A 25,105-nucleotide genomic window follows, 5' to 3' on the forward strand; every position below is an offset into this window, starting at 1 on the left:
AAATTCCTATAGAGAACTTCTCAGATGTGCAGGTTTCCTCACGATCTTTTCCTTCACCGTTAAAGCGAACGACAACTTAACAAAGAATACACACATGATTTTAGAAAAGTCAGAGGTGTGTGCCCTTGGGATTTGAACATGCGGACATTCGTCTTGGCAATCCGTTTCACACCCAACTAGGCTATCGCCGCTTAAGTCTATATAATATAGCTAATAAGTGAATAAGCACTAACAAAGAGAAATCAATACACTTATAAACAAGTTGACAAGATAAAGGAGTCTCTTGCGAGGTTATTTTGAGAGAGGCCATCGTTTTGTATCCAGAAGTCAGCTACATAACTTTAACTATAAATTTATATGAGTTCACGTTTTATATCAGGGTTAGGCAGAGCTGTAACTTATGCAGTCACACTTTACCGTACCAAGAAAATGGGAGGAATATGACACTATCATAATTTCAAATGACAGTAGACTTATGTTTTTTTAAATCAATTAAACCAAACAAATGTTAATCAGTAATTATATTACTCAAATTATGATCTATTTTTATTTATATTTTCTAAATAATATTATTAAAGATTAACGAAAGTTAGAACGTATGAATGAAAGAATGAAACAATAAAGTTATTGCATACTCCAAATACTCAGAAATAAATACAGTTATTATATAATGAAAATGTGCACCAATAGAACGTACCTTTATACTAAATAGAATCAAATAGTATTTTAATGATTTTTTCTGTCAACATATGCCTAGCGACACAAACGTTAATAAACTTGTACTAGTTATCATCGCAGTTGTCGACGATTGTTGTGCACTGAACTTTAGATAACCGAACCGGTAGGCTGGTCAAACACCGCCCACGTGTTACGATAATGAGTAAATTGATAATAAACAATATATATACTATAATGGAGGTGGAGTGAGTTTGTATGTAGTAGGTTATCTTGATAACTATTGAATAAATTATTGGTACCACACTCATTGTGGATTTCTTGCTGGTAGGATATTATATCTGCCCGGATAACGACCACCGTACACAAGGTGTTAAAACCCGCTATAGCGGCTCACGTGGGTGTGTCGCGTTCCGGGATCAGCTTGTGTATACCTGGTTCTAACAGGCCGGCATAATTGTGTCGACAGCCGAAGGGTAATCTTCTCTCGTTAATCGACATTCTACTGGACCCCACTCCACTTACCATTAGGGCAGCATGCAAAAAATCATAGAAATACAATGCAAGAGAAGGAAATACTCGTAATTATGGTATATCATTTTGATCAGTTTGCTTTACACTAATTTTAGCAACCCTTTTGTAAATGCAAAGGTAAACTATTTATTTTACTAAAATAAAATATTCCGCCATAAATCATAGTATATCTATTACCGTTTATTTACCCTTGAATAAATGACGGAACTACGTAAAGGATTTTTAAAAAAAGAACGTTACATAAACAGTTAACTGTTTACCCGCGCTAATTATTGCAGACTTTTGGCAATGCGTGTCATTTCTCATTACTATTGCCAACGCGTCACTCGACAACTAAACATTTATTTAAAAATATTTAAAAGTAAAATTAATGTGCCACACCCACAGAGCTGACTGGAAACGTATCGCATTACCGGGAAAAGCGGGTGGAAATAGTGTGTACCCGCCCACGGCCACTGTCATTCATAGCGCCAAGGATGTTTTGTCATTCAGAAATATTCGGTTTTGGCACAAAAATATTGTGGCGTTATTGCAGTCATTCGTCTTAAAATGCGAGTGCAATAAATCACTGGCGGTAGGTCTCTCATATGTGAGAGTCCGCCTGGGTAAGTCTATGTCTATTTCTGCCGCCAAGCAGCGGTATGTAGTCACTGTTGTGTTGCGGTTTGAAGGACATTGTAGCCAGTGTGACTACTATACACAACACGACTTAACATCTCATGTCTCAGGATGGCGAGCGCAGTACAACAGCGAATCAAAAAAAAATCGAATGACTGAAATAAACTTTGTGTAATCATAGGCTTTTTACTATTTATGTAAATTGTGACGAGAATTTTAAGTCACTATTCTATTTGTATAATCGATTCTCGGAATCTGAAAAATGCGAAACCGGCTTATACGTCTGTGGAAAGCAGTAATTCATTTCAAAAGGCAAATTAAATAATAAATTCTCGTCTTAATAATGTCAGTTCTGCATTATCACCGTGGTATGAAAATTCTGACGAAACTTCTCTTATCAAAATTCTATTTTTAAGTTGTCACATAAAAGGCTGTTAAACTATGTCGGTCGAAGCGAGCCAATATTGTTATAATCAATAACACAGAGTACAATACAACTCTATCACATAATATAGCCACGGCATATTATAGCAATGTGAGGTACAGTCACTTTATTGTAAAGCTTTGCCCGCGGTTTCACCCGCCTTAAACCGTTCCTGTTAGTGAAATCATCTTCATAATCAATTGTAGTTTCAGAGATTACATTAAAACAAAAAAAAAATACTTCTTGATATTTTTGTACACTCTGTATAAGATTCGTCATAAATCCTGTTATCATGCAATGCATGTCAAATATATACCTAAATATGATATACGACATTACAATCGGCCAATTATTACTCTATGATATCGCCTCAACATTAATACAGAGCGTGGACATAGACTGAAACTAAACTAGGCCTGGTGCAGTGTACTGTGTATGGTATCATTTTCAAAGTATTTTTTTTTATGTCGAGAAATAATAATTTACTTAATATTTTATTTGCCAGAACTAAGTTTAATATTCCTCTACGTCAGTCAATTTCTTTTCAAAATACTAAATGCGACTTCATTCATTATTAACTTGAGAGACTATAATTGAGATTAACTAGGTAAGTACTAATTTATTATAACGAAAACAGATTCAGAATGATAATTAATGTTAAAAGACGGAATCAAATCACTCTAGAACCAAACATCGCGTCTTTTAAGTTATTAACCTAGCTGTCACTATATTGGAGAACATTGGAGAACTCTATATCGCCGAGATATCTGAACCTAGTGAAATTGCAATTGTTATAGAGCGTATATAAATATCTATGCCTGGAAAGCTAATGGTGGTATGCTTTGGCAATTATATATAATATGTGCACGGAATATTCACTTTAATAGAACGCTATTCTGAGACTTAATTAGCCCTATGTTTTCTCTATTTTGATATGTAAAACTCGTTACTTATTTATAACAATATATTTTAACTTTCTTTATATATATTTAATTACTATTATTTAATTTTATTTAATTGTATTCAACAAATTTAAAACTATATTCTAGCATTGTACTATGTATCATCATCATGCATCTTGTGTAATTTCCGCGGGAATATTTTTTGTTAACCAAATATAAATATTAAATATAATATGTCAATATATATGTTAATATATTATGTTAGTGTGGCTTATAGTAAAGATTAATTTTACAATTACAGAGACCGTTAATCTAAAACTGTTATCGATATTCATTGCACCAGAAATAGAAATTGCATGTTCATGACGGCTTGATGAGTAATCTGTTTGCGCTCATGAGATATGGAAAAGGAAATTTAAATGGAAATTATGTAGATTTATGTATCAGTTAAGCCGTCTACGAGAGATTCAAAAATTGTTATGTCGGACTTGTTCTTCTTTTAAATTCTGTTGTTTATTTATATGTAATATTAAGTAGTGACTTACTTATTGCTATCAATTTCTGAGATTTCATATCGACTATTAATAATAATATTGTAAGGTTGGCTTCACAACGACTAACTAAATAATATATAATGAACAAGGTGACGTGGTCTGTCGTGAGAAAAAAAAAGAAGAAAGAAAATGGGCGCGAAACTGAACCGGCTGGCCAGCGGACCACTACGTTGGCGAATCACTTTTGCTTGCATTTTGCTTAGGATCGGACGGACGATCATAATGGTAGAATTTCGCTGGCTATATTTTTATGTTCTTGCTCTTTTGCTTATTTGTTAACTTATTTGATTAAAATTGTGGTCTTTTGGTAAATAAGTTAAGTTTATGTTAACGAAATACTATTTTAGTTTTGAGTTAATTGTCAAACAAATGAATGTTAAAAACGCTAAATATATTTAAAACCTTGTGTTGTCATTGTCAGTCGTAAGGAATTGACAAAGACAGCAATATAATTAAAACAGATACTCTTCATATTGAGTGAGTCGTGCAAGTAGGTAGTTATTAACAATAATTTTTCCCATAGATGCCAGATGCAGAAGGCAGTTGCTGAACGCATTGTGGGGACATTCCTCACTTAGAATCCCTAACCGTCGCTGGCTTGCATCTTGAGCTTCGCCAGCCGGGGCTAATTTTTTTTGACATTTTTATATTATGCATTGTATTTTATTTAAGATATGTATAAAAATGTAAAAAACAAGCTATAAAAAAAAGTTTTTATTTTTATCGTAATTCTGCCATTACGAGTGTCGTTTCGTTTTAGCAAAGATTGGTCTAAAAATACAAGACACGTGACGGTCGCATGTAAAAACCAAAAATACACTTCGCAATACTCGTTTAGGTATTTGGCAATGGTCTTAGGAACGAGCTGTACTTTAGACTGGAGATCGTGTTTTGGCTGGTCCAATCGTTTTGTTTGGGTGTAATTTACATGATGTATGTTATTTGAAATAACATTATTACCGCCATACAAAATTTCTGTACTAGTTGTTCTGTGTTTTTCCTTACCGTGTTTAATGATATTTAGCTAAAGAAGAAGCAAGAGAAAATATTCATTAGCTGTGACGTATTTACGTTGTTTATTTACGGTTATTAGTAAGGTGGTAACAAGTCAATTCCTAGATGCAGATTGTATATTTTTTTCTCGATGAATATGAAATTGATAAATTATTAATTCTAGTATGCATAGACATATCCGTTTATAAATAAATGTTTGATAGCAATTTTATTTAAATTAATCCGAAATGAAGACCTAAGTTTTTAGTTACACAAAACACTTTGATATGTTGGATTCAATTGTCAGAAGTGTTGTTAGGGTCAGTGAAAACTAATTATTACCAAGTTCTTATCGTATTCATCGTTGTCAGAATTGTCAATACCTTTAAAATCTTAATTGTACATTATCTATAACTATCTGCAGCTTTCAGAAGAAATGCTTGATAAACACATATTATTTTAAATATTATTGTATTGTAAATTACTGAGAATAGGCACCAACTTGATTATCTCGTCTGCACACTAATGCAAATAAACCACATAACGAGATATATCTTTCAAAAGAAAATACAAATAACGAGCTTATCGCTATCTGCGATGTCTTCCAGACAACCTTTGGTAAACTAACAACTATAAATAACAATTTGTATATTCTCTGAAAAGTCATTCTTCATAGTATATTGTCTTTAGTCTTAAATTTATGTAAGGCGAAAGGTTTTGAACATATTTTGATATTTGTTAAAAGTAAATTCATAAACGGCTTTTATTATTTTTTTCTCACAGATAGATTTTGTTGATATTACAGCTAGCTAATTGCTATTTAATCCTGAAAAATCTACAATGAAACTTATAAAGTATTTCCTGCATTTATTGTATTCCAATGCGAGGTGGGAACATCCCCCTTTCTCAAATTTTGCAGAAGATGTTGCAAAAAGTTTAGTTTTTGCCATCCGCTGCCTGTCACTAACGCATCTGATGTCAATTCCCTCGAGATGTATACCTAGGCTAATTGTTTTGAACATACCCATAATTTAGGAAGAAGCCACTAGAGATAAGAGCTGTATGGAAACCAAACATCGTCTGTAACACTCTATTTAATTTTAATTTCAATTGCGCTAATAATAAATGACTATTTGTTTTTTAATACTTTCATCATTTTCTTTAGCCTTTGGTAATCCACGCTGAGCGTACGCCTCTCTTAAAGATAGACCAACCTATTAGAAGGGCCGATATCCAGATCTTTACTACGTCTATTTAGCTAAAAGTTCCAGAGGAATACCTTCCCCCAAAAATAATTACGTCTCTTCGTATCCACCATAAGATGTGAATTTGTTTATCAAACCTTAACCGGATCTAAACAGCGTCACCAATTCATCTAATTGGATTGTCAGATCAGAATATTCTATTAGAACTTTTAAAACGCACTGGTAATGATGTGGTAATATTTGGTAATGTGGTGAACAAATATTTTTAAATCGAATTTAACACAAATGTCTGTCCAGAAGGCTTAGATAAAGACGAAACTGATTTCGTAAGGGAAGCCGATTAATAAACTTAGAACCTCATGCGATAGGAGACGAACATCCATCACAATATAATTTTAAATTTTTGAACACAACCAAATAGCAACTCGAGATTTTCAATCCTTATGGGGCCTACTTAGGTTTTTTCTTTTCTAATGATTCGAATTGGTATATTTAATTATCTAAATGGGTGTATAATTACTGTCTCACATAGGGAGGGGGGGGGGGCAAGTATCTCACATATTTCGCGAGGTTCCACTATTTGATACGTAATTCGTCCGCCTCTCCATACCTACTTACTACTTACTTAGTACTTAAGTCATAATTGTTACTAACATACTACGGACTCACTGAGTTTGAAATAAAATACATTTCATTACATTTAGGGTTGGTATAAGGATATAAGACTTACCAACCTATCAGTGGCGAATGGTGAAATTTTCCAAAAGGGAACCAAACACAAATTATACATACTAACTGTGCATAAATATGGTTTGCAAATCGTTTTTTGGATAATTAGATTCTACATAAATTCTACATAAAGGGAGCTGGCAGTAATCGGGTTATGTGGATATTTCGCCATTGCAACCTTTAGAAACAGAGATAATATAGAATCGACTAGAAAACTCTATATTGTGCACTGCTAATAATATATCATAATGAATGCAGACAAAGATCTTAAGAAACACGTGTAACAACAGGCGATCTCTTCCCGACAACCTTTAGGCGTACCACACACGCTGTCAATTTGTTGCCAAGAAACATTAGACTATTTCGAACCTAAAAATTGCTGAAATTATGATATATATTTATTTCCAGGCCGCTTCTCACAGGTGGGTCTGTAAATCTTTAAGAGAGGTCATGTTCAGCAGTAGACTTGCTGTGGATATTGACAGTTATGAATTAATTTGAACCCGAAGGAAAATGTTACCCATAATTTATGTCACGACAATTAATACTATACTCCTCGTTCAGATAGTAGTTTCTATCAGAGAAAAAATACTCTAGTGTTGCTCTTTTCAAAAACAATTCATAGATGTTCTGTACAGTTTGTTGTTACAGAAACTTCCAGTTTCGGAATAAAGTAGTGTTATTTTTTAATATTTATTGCATCGTGGGTGCTACATTAAAAATAACAAGAACTCAAATCATACTATCCTGGTACAGGCAACTATAACAAACATAAAATACATCGTACATAATTTCGATTAAAAGTTTATGCAATATTTGTTGTTTTTACGGGCACATCAAATTGCTGGTAGAGGTGAGTGAGATCCAGTGGCGGATTTTCAACAACAGATATATAGCGTTTGCACTGCTCATAATATAGTGGTTCCTCAAAAATTCTTTGTGTGAATATTTATAAATAACAAAATAATATATCACTGGCGACCCTGACAATAACCCAAAATATTAAAACACGCGATTTTACAAAAAAATGGTTTAAAAACCACAAGAACTCTGCCAAACGGATGGCGCATCTGACAATGGCAAGGCGAAGGTCTTGGGCTGGCGGCCAGCTTTCATCAGTAGGGCTACCAAACAATTGGTATAAAATATTAGTAATAGTCATATTATAAATAGATTTTTACTTTGAAGATCTTTGTGGCGCAACTAATTTGGTGTGAATCAGGAGTGAGCGTTTTTTTAATGTTGCGGGAATAAATGTAAATAGCCTAGAAAAGTCTCCACTTCTCAGAGAGTACACGAAAAAAGGATGATAGAGATACTTACCATTATTTTTCAAAGCCATTTGGGATATACAAAGGCACATTAAACAATTTAGAACGTTTAAATTTTTAATGACTTATAAAAATTCTTATTGTTGACAGCCCTAGCAGAAAGACGTTCTTCATGGCAAAATTTCTGCTAACACCGGTCGACAACCTATATAAGTGTCATAAGAAGAAAATTTTCAAATTGAGTGGGTGTTTAAAAAAATCGTGATGGATATTTATTTAAGTTATTTTTGACAAGAACTGGGAAAATACATTACTATTTTAAAATCGTATATAATATTCTTAGCAGATCATAAACCACGGCATGGCAAATGTTCGACATAAAAAATTTAAATCATGGTAATTAGTTTCTCTAAAATTACTTAACTGTATACAAGTTTTACTGATTTCTTTAAAAATAATCTGTTACTAATGTTAACGTACAAAATAGTAATAAATAATACACTAGAAGCGGCGATAGCCTAGTTGGGTGTGGAACGGACTGCCAAGACGAATGTCCGCAGGTTCAAATCCCAAGGGCACATACCTCTGATTTTCTAAAAAATCATGTGTGTATTCTTTGTGAATTTATCGTTCGCTTTAACGGTGAAGGCAAACATCGTGAGGAAACCTGCACATCTGAGAAGTTCTCTATAGGAATTTCGAAGGTGTGTGAAGTCTACCAATCCGCACTAGGCCAGCGTGGTGGACTAAGGCCTAATCCCTCTCAGTAGTAGAGGAGGCCCGTGCTCAGCAGTGGGCAAGTATATAATACAGGGCTGATATTATTAATATACTTGTATTTCTCTTGTATTCTGGCTGAACTTTCGCCTGGCCTTAAAAAAAATGATTAAAGGTTTGTCCCGTAAATAAAGAGTTAAGTAATAAACAAGATCTCATTTATTCCGCCAGGTTAACAATGCAAAAAAGAAAGAAAGTAATTTATACAAAGGCTAACAGAAAATCACACAACTATCTGAAAACCTCGCATCCCTGCACTACTTATCTACCTCACATATCTTTGAACAGCACTCAAAGAATATATTATAGATATATAATAAGCTATGTTGGTGGGAGCCCAGAGATACGTTTTGTACTCGACTGGATAGCGACAATCAAATACAATATTGTGAAAAAACATACGATAGTAACTCCCGGGGTCAGTAGCTGTCATGTAGTAAGATAATTATCACCATCGTGGCGAATATCGAAAAACATAATGTGTCTGTGTGATCGGAATTGTTTTATTTGTTTTACACTGTATTTCGAATGTAGTTAATTAACTGTGCCTATATGAATAAGGCGCTCCCCCCTGGAAAAGCTAAACTACATATTTCTGCAATGTATCATCTTTCCTTTTTTTCATCAATTTCATAATGAACATGTCACTCAAATTATCAACTTCGTGCATCTAAAGCATACGTATTTTTAATTTCCAAATTAACACTGCTAATAGACGATTAATAGAAAAATATTTCGGTAGTTTTACATTTTCTAATACACCGAAATTGCTGTTGAAATGAAATGAAATAATTTATTTGTATCTGTAAATTTTAAACATAATTTTTTCATTCAGTCAATTTTAACTCTGCCACCAGTTCGGAAAGCAATTTCCATCAGAGAAGAACTGTCACGAAACTTTAGTGTTAATAAATGATTAGAAATTATTTGTAAATCTTTGTTAAACATTTCCATTCATGTGCCGAAAAAGAATGAAACGAATTCTCAAGGCCGTTTGCTCAAAGCCTTAAAGCAAGCCTTAAAGCATTTAGATAAACACGTTTATAGTGTATTATACTATCCTTCTCCTAGACACGGGTCTCCTTTACTATAGAAAGAGTTTTCCACCACACTGGCCTAGTATGGGTCCACCACGTTTGCATTGTTTTAATAAACAGTTACATAGTTTTAATTGATATAAACATATTTAAATTGTTCTGTTATGTTTTACGATTTTGTGGTCACGCGTCCATTATGAACAATGTTTGCATTGTTATGGCTTTTGTTAAATGAATATTATGTTGCTCTGAATGTCATAATTAAAGAAACATTAAAATATAACATTTTAATTTTGTAATGTTATAGAGTTACAATATTCACTTCTATTTCTTGCGCGGTAAGGCTTTCGCTCTCAGGTCACAAATTCGAGTCCCGGGTCGGGCAAAGTAAGTTTTTTCCCTCGCAGTATTAGGCTGGAGTCTGGTATTTGTACCCGATATGGTAATAGGCTTTCCCCCTATTACATAATAGGACGGAAAATACATGGTGAAAAGTGGGTGCATTAGTAACACATCTGTCTCCCCTTCAAAGATAAAAGGCTTGAATGCGTAATTACATTATCCAATGTCTTCCAAATGAACGATAACATGTGAATAATTCTTATACCGACTCTACCTGAATACCCTTGCCATACAAACAACTTATATCAAGTAAGATAACAGCATAGTTATTGCATTTAACCGAATTTCTGAAAACATAAAAATGTTAACTTCTTGATATTTTATTACTCTGTTCCTTATAAGGTGTTTAGGCGTGATGATATTGAAGTATATGATGTTCATTTCTCATTTCTAAACGTACTAGTCATGCCACTTATGATAAAAATACGACCATTAAAAAATAATTTACTAGGTAAATCCATAAAAAGGTAGATCAAACGTTAGTTAGAATTATTGATTCCAATTTCGACGCTTCTAGATAAACGACCTGAGTGACGTGAGATGTTTCGGAAATCCACAAATATTTGTTCGGGGATACAGCGATTGTAAAACCATAAAACAGGTGACTTTGACTTTCATACGTAGGTAAATCATGGAAAAAAGCATTTAGGAATTCATTTTTTATACAGCTCTTCTTAACAACTGAGATCTCTTTATATGGGGCAGTGTCGGTGGCATATTTGTATCGGTGGGCGCGATACGATATCTTTTTGTGATCCCAAGGTCGAATCCCGGATCGGGTAAAGTGATATTGGGTTTTTATATTCAGTGTCAGAGTCTGGAGTTTGTGGATCTGAAAATTGGTATTCGCGATATGGCGATATGTTCGCCCCTATCACACAATGGGACGGAGCACACTTGTAGAAAAATGGATATCCTAATTGACTAATTTCTCAGGAAAAAAGTCATGATGTTTTTTATTAATTACACGCCTAACTAAAAAAATAAGTATTGAATGTTTAAATTAGTACTTTTGCTAGTATATTTATCACTTTCTTCCTTGCGTCAAACATCATTAAATAATCATAAAAACTAAACAGTGATTAAGATAATTACTAATTAAAATAAGTTAGTAAAACTATGTAGCCTTAACAATATTTTATAACCCCATTAATATATGGCAGACAATAAACGGATATATTTATAGAATAAATACTGTATAAACTTTATTGCAATTTGATTGTTCAGTTGTTATTAACTGTTATAGAAAAAGTTGAGTATTTAATTTCCTTTTATATAATTTTTAACACGTTTCTTACAAAGGATATTTATTTATTCAAACAATATTTAATACACCTAAGTGTGTCAATAAATACAACATAATATACTAGATAGGTTTTGTACAAATTTCAATATATTTTTCAATACCAGTATTCATGATCAAACCCAAAAAAACTTACTTCTCATCGGCCATAATCACAACACTTTAATTTAAAATGTCCATACACTATACACTATCCACCAATACACATTACTTCGACAGCGTAAAGTTTTGCGCGGTTACTCCGCGCGGTCGGACGCTGTGAACTCAACCTAACGACTGGCCGCTTCACAGGTTTCCCGCCAATATATTTTCCTCTCGCGGTAAAGCTCGCATTTTCACATGCTGTAGAGGGACTTAATTCTGCAAAATGGTAAGTCAATCGCTTATTAGATGATGAAATAAAGTGAACATGCTATTTATTCGTAATTATTATTTTCTAATGATTTTTGAAAATAATCTTTGTAAAGCTATATAAAATATTGTGTAGAAAATGAATTATTTCTATGAATAATCAAGTCACTTCTTACTACACATAAGATGTATTCTACAAGTATCCAGAAGCTTTGTCAACACATGCAACACGTGATTATCATGAATGTCATAAAACGTATGTGTTGTTGATGGAAAACTATTACAATTGAATTAATTTACGCTTGTTTATTGTAGTTTGTTTTAACGTAAACAGAGCGTAATCCGTGCTCATTCATTAAAATAGATCGCAATAAACAATTGCTTACAATTTTATAAGGTATTCATGATAACAAATAGTGGATATCCTAGAATAACCATAACATATCTTTGACCAACAATACTTTAACAATTTTAATTATTATTGACTGTAACGACTGACCAATACAATTATCGTCGAACCAACCAAATAAAAATACATCGAATAAACCATCCTCCTTTTGTCATTTTAAAAAAGTTGCAGCCATATCCTTGAATGATAACTACGATACCTCTAGTATTAACCGGCAATCGTTCCGTGTGCTCTTCAGCTAAGCGTTGAAAAGAAAGTAAAATATGGTGATACACTAGAGATGATGACAGTAAACTGTTAAACATAGGTACATTAAATCTTTTTCCGCGAGGATCGTTTGTAAGTCCCGAATCGGCCTGGAGAGCCAAGTATGCCAAGTAAGCACTTTGTTATGCCTGACAGTTATGTCCAGCATCCATAATTTTATTCTTTATTAGATTTTGCTTGGGGCTTCGTCCGTGAGGAACGTTTTCCAGAATAAAATTCCAGTTTTAGATTTCCCGGGATAAAATGGACCCAATATTTTAATTTCGACATCTAGCAACACATCGGTGAAAACGGCATTCAATTCCATGCAAGTAGTTTTTGCGTGATGCGTGTACAAAGATACAGACAGGCAATCAAAAATTCTAATAACCGCTGCTTAGGCTTCTGTTGCTCTAATGAAGACCCCCGTATTCGTTTTTATACAACATCGGCCTGTTACAATTTTTTTTATATTGAAAGCAAACATTTTCATTCGATTTAATTATTATGTAAAATTCTGGTAATACGACTGATCGTAATGGTGGGGCATTTCAGTTATTATTATTTTTAACGTCTACCCGCCTCTGTTACCTGTTACCTAAGACATATGTAGCATCGATATCTTAAATAGTGGTTATTGCGTGACGCGTTGTTTAGCAGTAAACACCACGCCATGCTCGCGTCAGTCAATTAATTGACTTCGTGTTCGATAATTTAACCGGGTGCTTTATTTAGTACCATATTTATTCCCATTAACGCTAGACTGGCAAATCGTGATGTGTCGCAGGCTGTGCAGAAGTCACATGATACAATACTATTAACAATAAAGTTGCAAATGTTGGGGAAAATAAATATTGATCGATTAATAAATGGTAAAAGTGTGTTGATAATACTTACATGAAAGTGAATAATTGTCTCGGTTCTTTATTGAATGCTGTGACCTCGGTGGCGTTGTGTTACGGTATGACTGCAATGCTGAAGTCTTGAGTTCGATTACCAGGACGGGCAACGTGATATTGAGTTTTTATACTCAATATTAGCCCGGAGTCTGCATTCGTGCATCCCCCTATCACGTCGTGGAATACACACGGCAGAAAGTGGGTGCACCAATTGCGTCTCTGTCTACCCCATCGGAGGAAAAAATGGCGCGAGTGTGTGCATGATATGATGAGCAAGACGTGTGATAGTAACACGACTGCCTACAAAAAAACAACATAATATGAAAGGTGGTAACTACCAAAGCGGACTCGCATACGAGAGACCCACAAATTATTTTTAGGATGTGAATATCATAAAAAAACTAACATAAAACATCGAGTTAATTGGCCTTTTAATTTTTGCCTACGTGGTTAATGAGTCTACATTTTTTTAAACTTATACTATAATATCTTTATATCAAATCACAAGCAAATCGTGTTAGTAAAATTCCACAAACAGTTGCCCAACTTGAAAATCTAATGCAGGTCCTTTCAGTCTACAATCTATGTAAGTACTTACGTTACTGCAGACCAAAACACCATAATTACTGAATATAAACTGTAAACATGAAGCTAAATATTCCGCGTTTACACAATGCCTAATTTATTTACATAGTTATATAAACATATTGCAGAATAATAACCGCATAGCAATTATAACGGTCAGTATTTATAAGTATTATTTAACAGAGACTATTTAAGGGGTTAAGATATGTAAAGCTCAATTTTATGTCCACTTTGGGCGTCCTGCAAAAAATAATGTAAGCGTTCTTTGGAAATATTTTTCAAGAAATAAGTAGTTTGGCTTATGGTCTTTTGCACAGCGGCGTATTTTTTTTTATTAAACACGATACCGTGAATAAAATCATAATTAATATCTGCCAAACATCGCTCAACGGTAAGAATTTTACATCGTTAACATTTCGATATCTCTTATTTACTTGAGTTAACTATATTCTGAAATAATACTATACTCTATTTTTAAATACACTCATCTTATTTTTTTTTAATACCGTTATATATAACAAAATATTTAATTATTTTTAAAAACTCCTACTCAAACAACAGCTTATAGTAACAGGAATATTTGCAGTTACGCGCAGTCAGGCGCTCTCACAAATTGATGTCGACATAATTTCATCTAGGATGTGTATATTATGTACATTAGTAACATAAAATATTCTAAAATACTGTATACAATCTATGTTAAATTAAAAAACACAAATAAGAATTAAAAAATATTAACATGTGATTTAAACTTAGTCTAATTTATATTAAATGCCTTACCCTTCCATACTAAAGGTTTTTGACAAATAACAATATTTTTAGGTAACTATGTATATTTTGTCACTCGGTTACTAAGAGTAATTTTCGGTGTAGCGATATATTACAATAATTGGAATTTGGGTGTGGGTGGATGTTTGAATTATTTTATTACAAATATTGATATTATGGATCAATGGTCACCAGACAGAAAAATATGTTAGATTTGGTATTGCTGGCCACCATTTTGAATATTATTATTTTGGGCTCCGTTTTAAAGTCGATACCTGGACATGTTTTGGATCACAAAACGAGAGTCTAGTACACACTAGAGCCGATTTTAGACTAGCAAGTTTTCGCAGTACTTACTATATTGCACAAGAACTTTTAGACACGTTTATCTTAGCGGAAATATTTTTATAAGTTCATAAAATGGGATTTTTAATTTGGTATGGAGACAGTTTGAAACCCTGGGAAGAATATAGGTTCCCGGGAAAATATATGTCGGAGTGAAACTGTTTACTTGGTTATTTTTTATATGACCGGTAAAGTTTCACCGGTCTATATTTATTTTCCAGACAGTTATTCAATTATTGAAACACTTCTTTACTTCAATAACAATTTACTGCATAGTAACACTAGCGGAATACACAATGTGCTCGGTTCAAGCGTCCAAACAAGACTACTGAAGACTACTACTAGAGTCGTACATGACTCCAACCACAGTCAACCAACACTCGTACAAGACTGAGCTCTCGTCGTTCGGCCGGTCCTTATATTGGCAACAGTCGACCTCCCTCCTTTCCTAATACTTCCTCGATGTAATAATAGATGGCGCCACTATCGCTCCGGAAATTCACCAGTGCTGCGGCGACACGGCCATTCTGAAATGCGATGCGTGCTCTGCATCGCTGGTTCATGCTCTCTCTGTAACAAACTCATTGCCAAGGTGTACACAACAACTCATTGCCAAGTACACCTCAGTCCAATTTATTTGTAAGCAACATAGCTTTGGATGTGGAACATGGGTTTCACGAGTAGTATGTTCACTCCTCGTGAATACAGGCAAACTTAAAGCTCACTCTTAATGAGTGGCATATGGTAAGTTGTAAAAGACACAGCTCACTCCACTGAGTACTAGTCGAAAAATGTGATGAACCGTTGTATTTGCGCCAGCACGGCCATACTGACAGGCGGCGCGCGCTCTGCGCCAGCCTCGTTGATTCTCGTAAGTAGATTTTGATTCTGTAAGAATAGAACGTACTTTCTCTTATTAGTACAACTGTGAACAACCCATGTTGCTTATTTTGAAATCATTATTATTGTAAGGACAGTACACAGAGATGCCTTCAATGCGCTGTTTTATCAATTTAGAATCTGTGGTGTGCACGTGTCTAATCACGGTTCCACAAGGCGTCCCAACGGTATCTCAGGGTTCACTTTTGGATACATCAAGGACCCGTGGTTAGCTCAAGGGTAACACATGATTTAGCTCAGAGGTGCCACTCTCCAGATATTTTATTCTCGAAGATTATTGTAAAGTACAGTACACAAAGACATCCCTAATGCACCGCCTTATCAATTTAGAATCTGTGGTGTGTACGTGTCTAATCACGGTTCCACAAGGCGTCCCAACGGTATCTCAGGGTTCACATGTGGATACATCAAGGACCCGTGGTTAGCACAAGGGTAACACATGAATTAGCTCAGAGGTACCACTCTCCAGATATTTTATTCTAGATTATTATTTTTAAGGAATAAACGAATTTGAACTATAAGCAACTTGTTTTGTCACAGTTGTTACATAAGCAGAACTGTTAAGAAAATCAATTTTGCAAGGTTAGTAGGTTCTCGGAGATTCTCGTAGAGTTCTCGAAGGTTCTCGTAGAGTTCTCGAAGGTTCTCGTAGAGTTCTCGAAGGTTCTCGTAGAGTTCTCGAAGGTTCTCGTAGAGTTCTCGAAGGTTCTCGTAGAGTTCTCGAAGGTTCTCGTAGAGTTCTCGAAGGTTCTCGTAGAGTTCTCGAAGGTTCTCGTAGAGTTCTCGAAGGTTCTCGTAGAGTTCTCGAAGGTTCTCGTAGAGTTCTCGAAGGTTCTCGTAGAGTTCTCGAAGGTTCTCGTAGAGTTCTCGAAGGTTCTCGTAGAGTTCTCGAAGGTTCTCGTAGAGTTCTCGAAGGTTCTCGTAGAGTTCTCGAAGGTTCTCGTAGAGCTCTTGGAGGTCCATCCCAATTTCTATGTTTTGGACCCGCGCAGCCTGGAGCGCGTCGTTTTGCATCCGCACCCCCTGAGGCGCGTCTGCGCACGCCATGAATCACGAACATATTTCTGCAAAAGTAAAACCAAAACAGAAATATCGTTCGGCCTATTCTGACCTTAATCAGATTTGTTTTAAACTTTCTAAACAGCAATTTTATTGCTTTGTCAAACAAATGTACCTACGTAGTGAATCGGTCATCATTTCCAGTTAATACCTCCTGGAAAAAAAAAGAAATTTCAATATTTCCAGAGATTACGGAAAATAACTGAAACCAGAACCCTCAAACAAGGGTTATGGGTCATACTATACCACACTTTCCAGGTGTCGATAAACATACTCTGCGATAGGCCAGTTAGCATCAACCGCCATTTGCCACTCACGTAGTCACTTTAACCAAGATGCTTCCGTAGAATTTCCACACCTTGCGCGGCACCCATACAGGAACGCTGTAGCAATTGGAACGCGGTACCCGCAGACATTTTATCATTGGAAGTTGTTCACACATACCGTTCTCCATTGTAGCACAGTATGCTACATAGCGTAGGCGTGTAGTGAACCATTTAGACTGGGTCTTAAGATGGTAAGAACACATTTGTGATCCTAAGTCATCAGGAGTCCGTTGAAGCAATAGTCGCTCGCTCGTATTTTATCTTTCAGTATATCGGGCTCAAGGTCTTCGTGTCCTGGTTCCATATGGACGTAACATTCTGATTGCGGATCTTGAAATCGGTAGGATCCCATCCCACTTCTGATGTCGGAGTGAAACTGTTTACTTAGTTATTTTTTTACATGACCGGTAAAGTTTCACCGGTCTACATTTATTTTCCAGACAGTTATTCAATTATTGAAACACTTCTTTACTTCAATAACAATTTACTGCATAGTAACACTAGCGGAATACACAATGTGCTCGGTTCGAGACTCCAACCACAGTCAACCAACACTCGTACAAGACTGAGCTCTCGTCGTTCGGCCGGTCCTTATATTGGCAACAGTCGACCTCCCTCCTTTCCTAATACTTCCTCGATGTAATAATAGATGGCGCCACTATCGCTCCGGAAATTCACCAGTGCTGCGGCGACATATACAGTGTGACTTTTATAACAGAAAACTTAAGCCCGAAAAACTTTATAAAGCGGACGGAGCCGCGGGCAAAAGCTAGTACATAATATTTTCAAACGTAACTTTGACATACCTAATATTTTGACAATCAAGGATGTAATTGTACAATACCGTGTAGCTACACGTACCGCCATCTAGTTAGCTTTGGTGTAGCACCCAAGGTCAATGCTCAAGGGCACTGGCCCCACTTCCATTCTTAACACTTGACGAAATTGATAACGTCACAAAATAGTTTAAACTGAGTTATGTCTGTGCTGGTACTAATATATTTTTAACAATTATAAGTTTCAAGTACCATGTATTAGAAAGGACAAAAAAAATTATATACTTAAGTATATAATAAACAAAAAATCCCTTCAAATCTAAAAGTCGCTAATTATACGTCCTAATTCGAAATAAAACAACTATAAATATTATAATTGTGTCATAATATACCTATAAAGGCATGTCTGACGTCAAATTTTCAGTAATAAATATTACTATTATTCTTTAAAGTGATATAAAAATTAAAATCCATAGCTTCGGCAATACATATACTAAAATAGGAACGATACAAATTGCCCAAGAGTTGGCAACTAGCACTCCCCAGGGTCATTTTTTGGCGTGAACTGCCGCATAGCACTGCGTAATTAATAATTAGTGAACGGTTTGAACGATTAGGTAAACGTCGGTATAATGTTTACATAATTCATTCATCAAAGTATGTCCTTAAACCTTCTAAAATATTTTTGCACTATCAATCTTTTTCAGTCCTACTATTGTTTGCTTCCTATAGTCTATCAATCACTAAAATAACAGTTTCTATATTTTTTGTGCGCAATTACAGCACAAACTTTCAGTGACGAATGGTGGAAACTTTTAAAAAGAAGAAAACACTTTCTTTTCCATTTTACTTATTCTTTTTCCATTGTTCAAGCTTTTTCATTTAGTTTTTATAATGTGTATCTACTACACAAGTTCACAAAGAAAATGGTTATATTCTATGACCCTGCGTAGTGACGAATGAAATGTTTTTCTTCCAAATGAATACATACTTAGTGTGAAGTATAATTTTCACTACATTACAATATTTTTTCTTGTGTTTGTCAAGTAGATTCTTAGAAGTAGAGTCTTTCAAGTAGATTGTGTGAAGAAGGAGCGGGGGAAGGGGCAAGGTCCTGAATATGTAGATCTTGATATGTAGGTATTTGATATGTAGATCCGAAGCTCGGCCCTGAATAAAAGGTTTGACACCACTGTGCACCTACATTGGAAATAAGTATTGAAACAAAATTGGTTTAGTGCCAACTTACGATCGAAGAAAACAGGAAACTACAGTCCTGCAAAATTACGTGATGACCCTACATTGTATTTTGGACAAATTCTTAAGGTCATTCCCCATTACTCATTACATGACATACATTGTAATTGCCCACAAAGTAAAAACAATAGCTGGCAACCAAGGCCAAGGATTGGGGAAACGTGTTGCGTCCTTACGCACTTTCGTTCAATATTAATTACGTGTAATTTAAATCGATCAGCCCTGATCTAACCATTTTAACTTTTGTTATTACTAATATTGTAAATACGAAAGTAAATTTTTGGATGTTTAGATGTTTGTTAGAAGTAAATGTACAAATAGCTGACCGAATTTGGATGAAATTTGGAACACAGTTAGACTATATTTTGCATTAACACATAGGCTACTTTTATCCCGGTGATTTATTCCCGTGTGAAATAATTCAATTTTTAATCTAATTTTAAAATAAAGGGCGCTGGTATCATGTATTATTATTGTGTTTTACATTTTTATAGCGGGAAAGGCTTTCCACGCGGACGAAGCCGCGAGCAACACCTAGTTTGGGAATAAATGATAGAATTGTTCGATTAAATTGTTTGGTTTTTTACCATAAAATTTTGATTTTTTCTTATGCCTAATACTTAAAGAGTTCGAGGAGAAACATCAATTAGAATCGATCGGTAAAATCTCTAAGTTCAAATCTAATGTAACTTATAAAATAAGAATGCTTACCTACAGTACCTAAAATGCTTGTTCAAAATAAAAATCTACAGATAATACGGAACTACAGGGCAATAATATCTTTTAGAGGACATGATTTTTCAGAAATGCGTGTCTCAGATCAATTCCGGACGCGAGCCTGTCTTAACCTTAAAATGCCTGTCAAATGGTAACCCTGGGTGTACATAGCTTCTGGATCACTAAGTTTTTTGTACATTTATTTCTTAAAGAGCCTAGACAGAACTTACAGAAGGTAAACTAACTGAACCATTAATAAATAAATACAATTGGACTAGCCTATGTCAATTAAAATGTAATAAATAAGCGTGATCGTTAATTAGTCCTTCAACGAGCCTTTCACGGAATTTCTTCTTGCATATACAGTGGTAAAAAAAAGAATTATATAGACGCCGGTACTTAATAAAATTCCGCCATTAATTCAAAGTTGTATCTGGAATAGCGCCAACATGCAGTTCCCGCGTCTAGCCGGCCTATTATAAACCAGATTATACAAATAGACAACGTGAGACTTCCGTGTGTTTGTTTGTGCAATCGTTTTTATTTTTCATAACTCCTTTATTCTTTTTGTGATTGGAAATGAAAACACTGATTTATATATCTCTTAAACGTGTAATGTCTGTAATATTATGTGAATTTATAGCATTTGCATGAAGAACTTCGTGAATAGGGCAGGTTCTTGGAGCTGTCCCGGCAACTATTGGCCATAGCGACTACCGTATAACAATGAATATTTCGAAAGAAGCTTTGAATGAACTATAAACTGTTATGTTTTGGCTTTATATTCCCTGCTCATAAGAAAGTAACTCGTGCGATATCCTCAAAGATATAAGTATCAGTAGAGTATTTATAAAACGAAGTAATTGCAGCATGTGGAAATGAATAGATCAATTAAAAAATATATATATGTAACCTGAATCATCAGTGATTTGTAATCTGAATTATTTACTAAAAATGCCATTTAAAATTATTTGAACAAAAATCTGGGTCACAACGCGGCCTATCTCAGGCAGATAAAGTTGCCTGAAATAACTAGTGTTCATGTTGAAAGAGTTCGTCGCCCCAGTTTTGTTTGTTTACAAAACAAAATAGTTGGTTAATTTTATCTGAGACTTTGTAATCATTTGTGACCTCGGGTTGTTTTTATTCGTTTATTAAGCATTATCTTCATACCATTCATGAATTGTCATAGGTAAGAAGGCAATGAAGGCGTACAGGTAATTGGTCTGGTAAAATATTAAAAATACTAAGTCAAAATATTAATTAGGTTATCGTTTCGGTGGCGTAGTTGTCTTATGGTACAACTGCAGTGCTGTTTCAAGTTTGGCACAATGGCGTTGACTAGCGAGGCTTAATCATCTCGTCAGTTAATATTCTTCCTAGACACTTCTCCACTCTCCATTAGATGCAGAGGGATCACTTTAGTATAAAAAGAAAACCGCCGCGAAATTATAAAAAGAAAATACATAAGAAAGGAATTTCAAACAAATTTCCATGTAATCCCTCCTTCTAGCCGAGATTCGGCCACGGTGGCCAATCTCAACGGAGATCAGCCAGGTACGCAGGATATATTATAGTGCCCAAGTGTGCGCGCAATACACAAGTGCACTCTCTGTTCCTTCACTCTTATAGTACCGTGAGACGGCAATCCGACATGACCGGAGAGAGATCAGGCGCAGGACCAACAGCTTTACGTGTTTTCCAAGGCACGGGGGTATCCACACCGCCAACTTCCTGACTCCGAGCTGCGACTGAGTAATTTTTAAGATGGTAAAACCCAGTCACAATTATTTTGGCCCGACCTGGGATTCGAACCCAGGACCTCAGCGCGGTAATAGTACTTGTACCGCGTACGCGTATAACTACGCCACCGAGGCAGTCCTACCTATTTCCATGTAGGTACCTAATGATATATATAATACTATATACTATAATGATTATATATAAAAACGATTTAGAAGTCGTCCTGATGTTTGTCCTTGATCTGAATTCATAAAGGCTATAAAATAATGTACCGCCGGCTTCTCATTGTTACTTTAAGCTAATTTTATCATTGTTACATTTCCTATCTTTCTGTTATAAGTTAATTGCAAATATAGTAAATTCTGGTAATAACCTTTTTAAGATAAAATTTTCTAAAGACTGACGTGTCAAGGTGGCATTTCTTTGTATATTGAAATATTATAAATATAGGTAGAGAATAGGGATAATAGTAATCTTGTACGTCTTAGTTTAACTACATGAATCTAGTCACTTCAAAGGTAGATATTGTAATATAGTGCTGTACACACTACCACATTCATGCCTTTTATCGCCGAAAGGGGCAGGTTGAAAGGAAACTTGTGCAATCACTTTTCGCAATGTGCAAAAAAATTAAGACGAACAAATTAGGAATTCTTTTTTATAGATTTTTTCTCCTCTAATTTTAGTATAGATCTATTGATTTGTATTTATAAATAGTTGTAGATAATAGATGCAAACAAATATGTCGGTCGTTAGCTATGTAATGTTGATTGCGTTTAAAGTAAACAAAACGTACAGGTTGCAATGTAAATCATAACTTATTTACATTCGCGAGTTGTGAATTAAATTATTGCGACGCGTTTAATCCTTGCGAGAGTGCTGTAAACATATTTTCAAACTTATTTAGTATAAATTAATGTGCAAATAAGCAGAAAAGTCAAATCCCATTAACGTAGTTTAGATAGATATTATTGTTGGGGAAATCCAAAATGATAAAGCTATTTTTGTATCCCCCCGGATAACTACCATGATATATATGATGTAACTGCCGCCATAGTCGCTCACGTTAATTTAGGTAAAAAAGAATATTTCGATTCAAGTTACGTGCAAAAGCGTTTTAAAGAATTGTATTTGTTAAACTAATTTTGCGGCGGACTACACCGAATCTCTCACAGCGGGACATGTGATTGGTCTATTAATTTATATTTACTCAGGAGACCCTTAATACGGCTCAATGCGGGTTGACGACAGTTTGATAGACTTCAATACATTGAAATTCTAATAAGAAATTTTCAGTCATAGGTTTTGTCAGTGCCATCTTGAAAAATACTTTCTAAAAATCAGACTTGAAAAATACTTTCTTCACCATTAAATACTTTATTAATATAAAAAGAAAGGTTATGTTAGCATGACTTTATCAATCATGAGTTATTTTCGTACAATGTTATTGTTAACTCGGTATTTTTGCACTCCTTACATATTAAAATGACAACGTAGCGCCGTCACATGACCGAGGATAGTGGGCAGAAAACAAATGTATACAAGTGTGTATAACATATGTTGTACACACGCACAGGTCCACTGTATTAAAGACTATTCAGTCAGTAAAAAGCAAACGCGTATCACGCCTTAGTTGCGGAAGGGGTAGGCAAAGGTGCAACTCAAGCATCTATTTTTTGCCGCGTGTTTCAACCTATGATGTGACAGGGTGAGACTGTCGGACATAAATTCAACATTCTGGGCTGATATTGAGCAGAAAACCCAATATCATTGCCCGACTCGAGATTCGAACCCGGCAACTCAGGACGGTCGTAGGTACTACGCACGCGAAACTACGCCATCGAGACAATCTGAAGTAATTATTGATCATTGTAAAATAATGCGTTTAATACGAATATCTTTTCTGTAGGTTTATTTGATGCAGGTTTAGAGTTTGGAACTTAAAAGAATGTAATTCAGACCGATAAGATTATAGAAATACTGTTTGATGGAATGTGGGCCAGCTCTATAAACACAATGTATACTTACAATACAAACATGATTATAACATACAATATAATGGTGTCCTTACTCCTCATACTGTTTTCAGTCCCTTCTATTTATGTAAATAACCAAACATTTGTTCAATCAATGATACATGCCTCACGACGTATGCCATAATGACAAAATATAATACATAAAAACACAATACTGTTTATGTTGTGTTTTAAACTATCGGACGCTATCTAGAAATTGTGGGTACCATGGGAGGGTCACGTTAATGTAACAAAAACATTTTTTACCTTTCGAAAACATTTGTACATTCACATCGCATAGGTGCCATATATAAATCGGCAGACTGCGTTACTATTGAATAATGAATTTTACACTTACAAAAATAGACTTTTCACCAATACGACTTGATGCCTGGAGTGTTTTCCCACCACGCGTAGTGAACACTCATATCGATGAAAGGATAAACGCTACGCGTGTAAAAATAAGCGCTACGGGCAAGCTACGGGTTCATTGTGTTCATAGCAGCTACAGAAAAAACACCCTACGTGTTTTTCTGGTTGATTTAGTAACTGTGGCTGTCGGAACGTTACCAATTTAATATTCGCCTGCTAATTTGTATCGTATTCTATTTTCATTTATACGACAATCTAGTTCCCATCTGAACCATTGACAAGCACCGCGTGACGCGGATGCTGTTCTACTGTTATACAACACATACGTGGTACAAATACTCCTAATCTTACATCGGCTACAAACCATAGGAAGACTTATCTACCGCACTGCGGGCATAAAAATAAAAAACACAAATTACTGTATAAATACTTTAATACCACGTTCAAACATACAAAATCTACTATTTACGCAATGAATCATATTCATAAGATTACCTTATTGCCTTTACATCATGGAAAATATTGCAGGAACCAACTTATTGCTTTATGAAATTATTTATGAGATAAATATATTAAAATAGTTTACTAATAAGGAATTATCCGAAGAATATATCTTATTTCTAAATTAATATAAGCCTTAAAATCCTCAACCGTTACTAGTTTAGAATGTCATGCAACATATACATTTAAAATAAAATGCTTGAACACCTCCCATATAACTTGATAGAATAAAAAATAAAATATTATAATATTAAAAAATAAGAGAGCTATTATAAAGCTGAATTATTAATTAAAAGATAATGACTAAAAATACACACTGATTTTATGTATTAGTCTACAAATTGTATTTAATTTTAATTAAAACCTAATCCCCTGGTTTCTTTATAACATAGTCTGGTAACTTGTGGTATAA

At 34.7% G+C, this 25,105-nt stretch overlaps 1 protein-coding gene across 2 annotated transcripts in view; it reads right to left on the minus strand.

The window, feature by feature from the left end:
* The window catches only part of LOC115453532 (facilitated trehalose transporter Tret1), a 40,519-nt gene extending 28,795 nt beyond the window's left edge, over window positions 1–11,724 (minus strand). Inside the window, exon 1 of one of the 2 annotated variants that reach the window (XM_037443619.1) lies at window positions 11,561–11,724. In XM_037443619.1, the coding sequence (XP_037299516.1) occupies window positions 11,561–11,574 (14 nt within the window). In that variant the 5' untranslated portion in view covers window positions 11,575–11,724. The remainder of the gene's footprint in view (window positions 1–11,560) is intronic. The other variant, XM_037443618.1, reaches the window with a different exon arrangement.
* Between the last annotated feature and the right edge of the window lie 13,381 nt (window positions 11,725–25,105).

This window comes from Manduca sexta, chromosome 26 (genome assembly GCF_014839805.1).
Source record: "Manduca sexta isolate Smith_Timp_Sample1 chromosome 26, JHU_Msex_v1.0, whole genome shotgun sequence".
Taxonomy (NCBI): Eukaryota; Metazoa; Arthropoda; class Insecta; order Lepidoptera; family Sphingidae; genus Manduca; species Manduca sexta.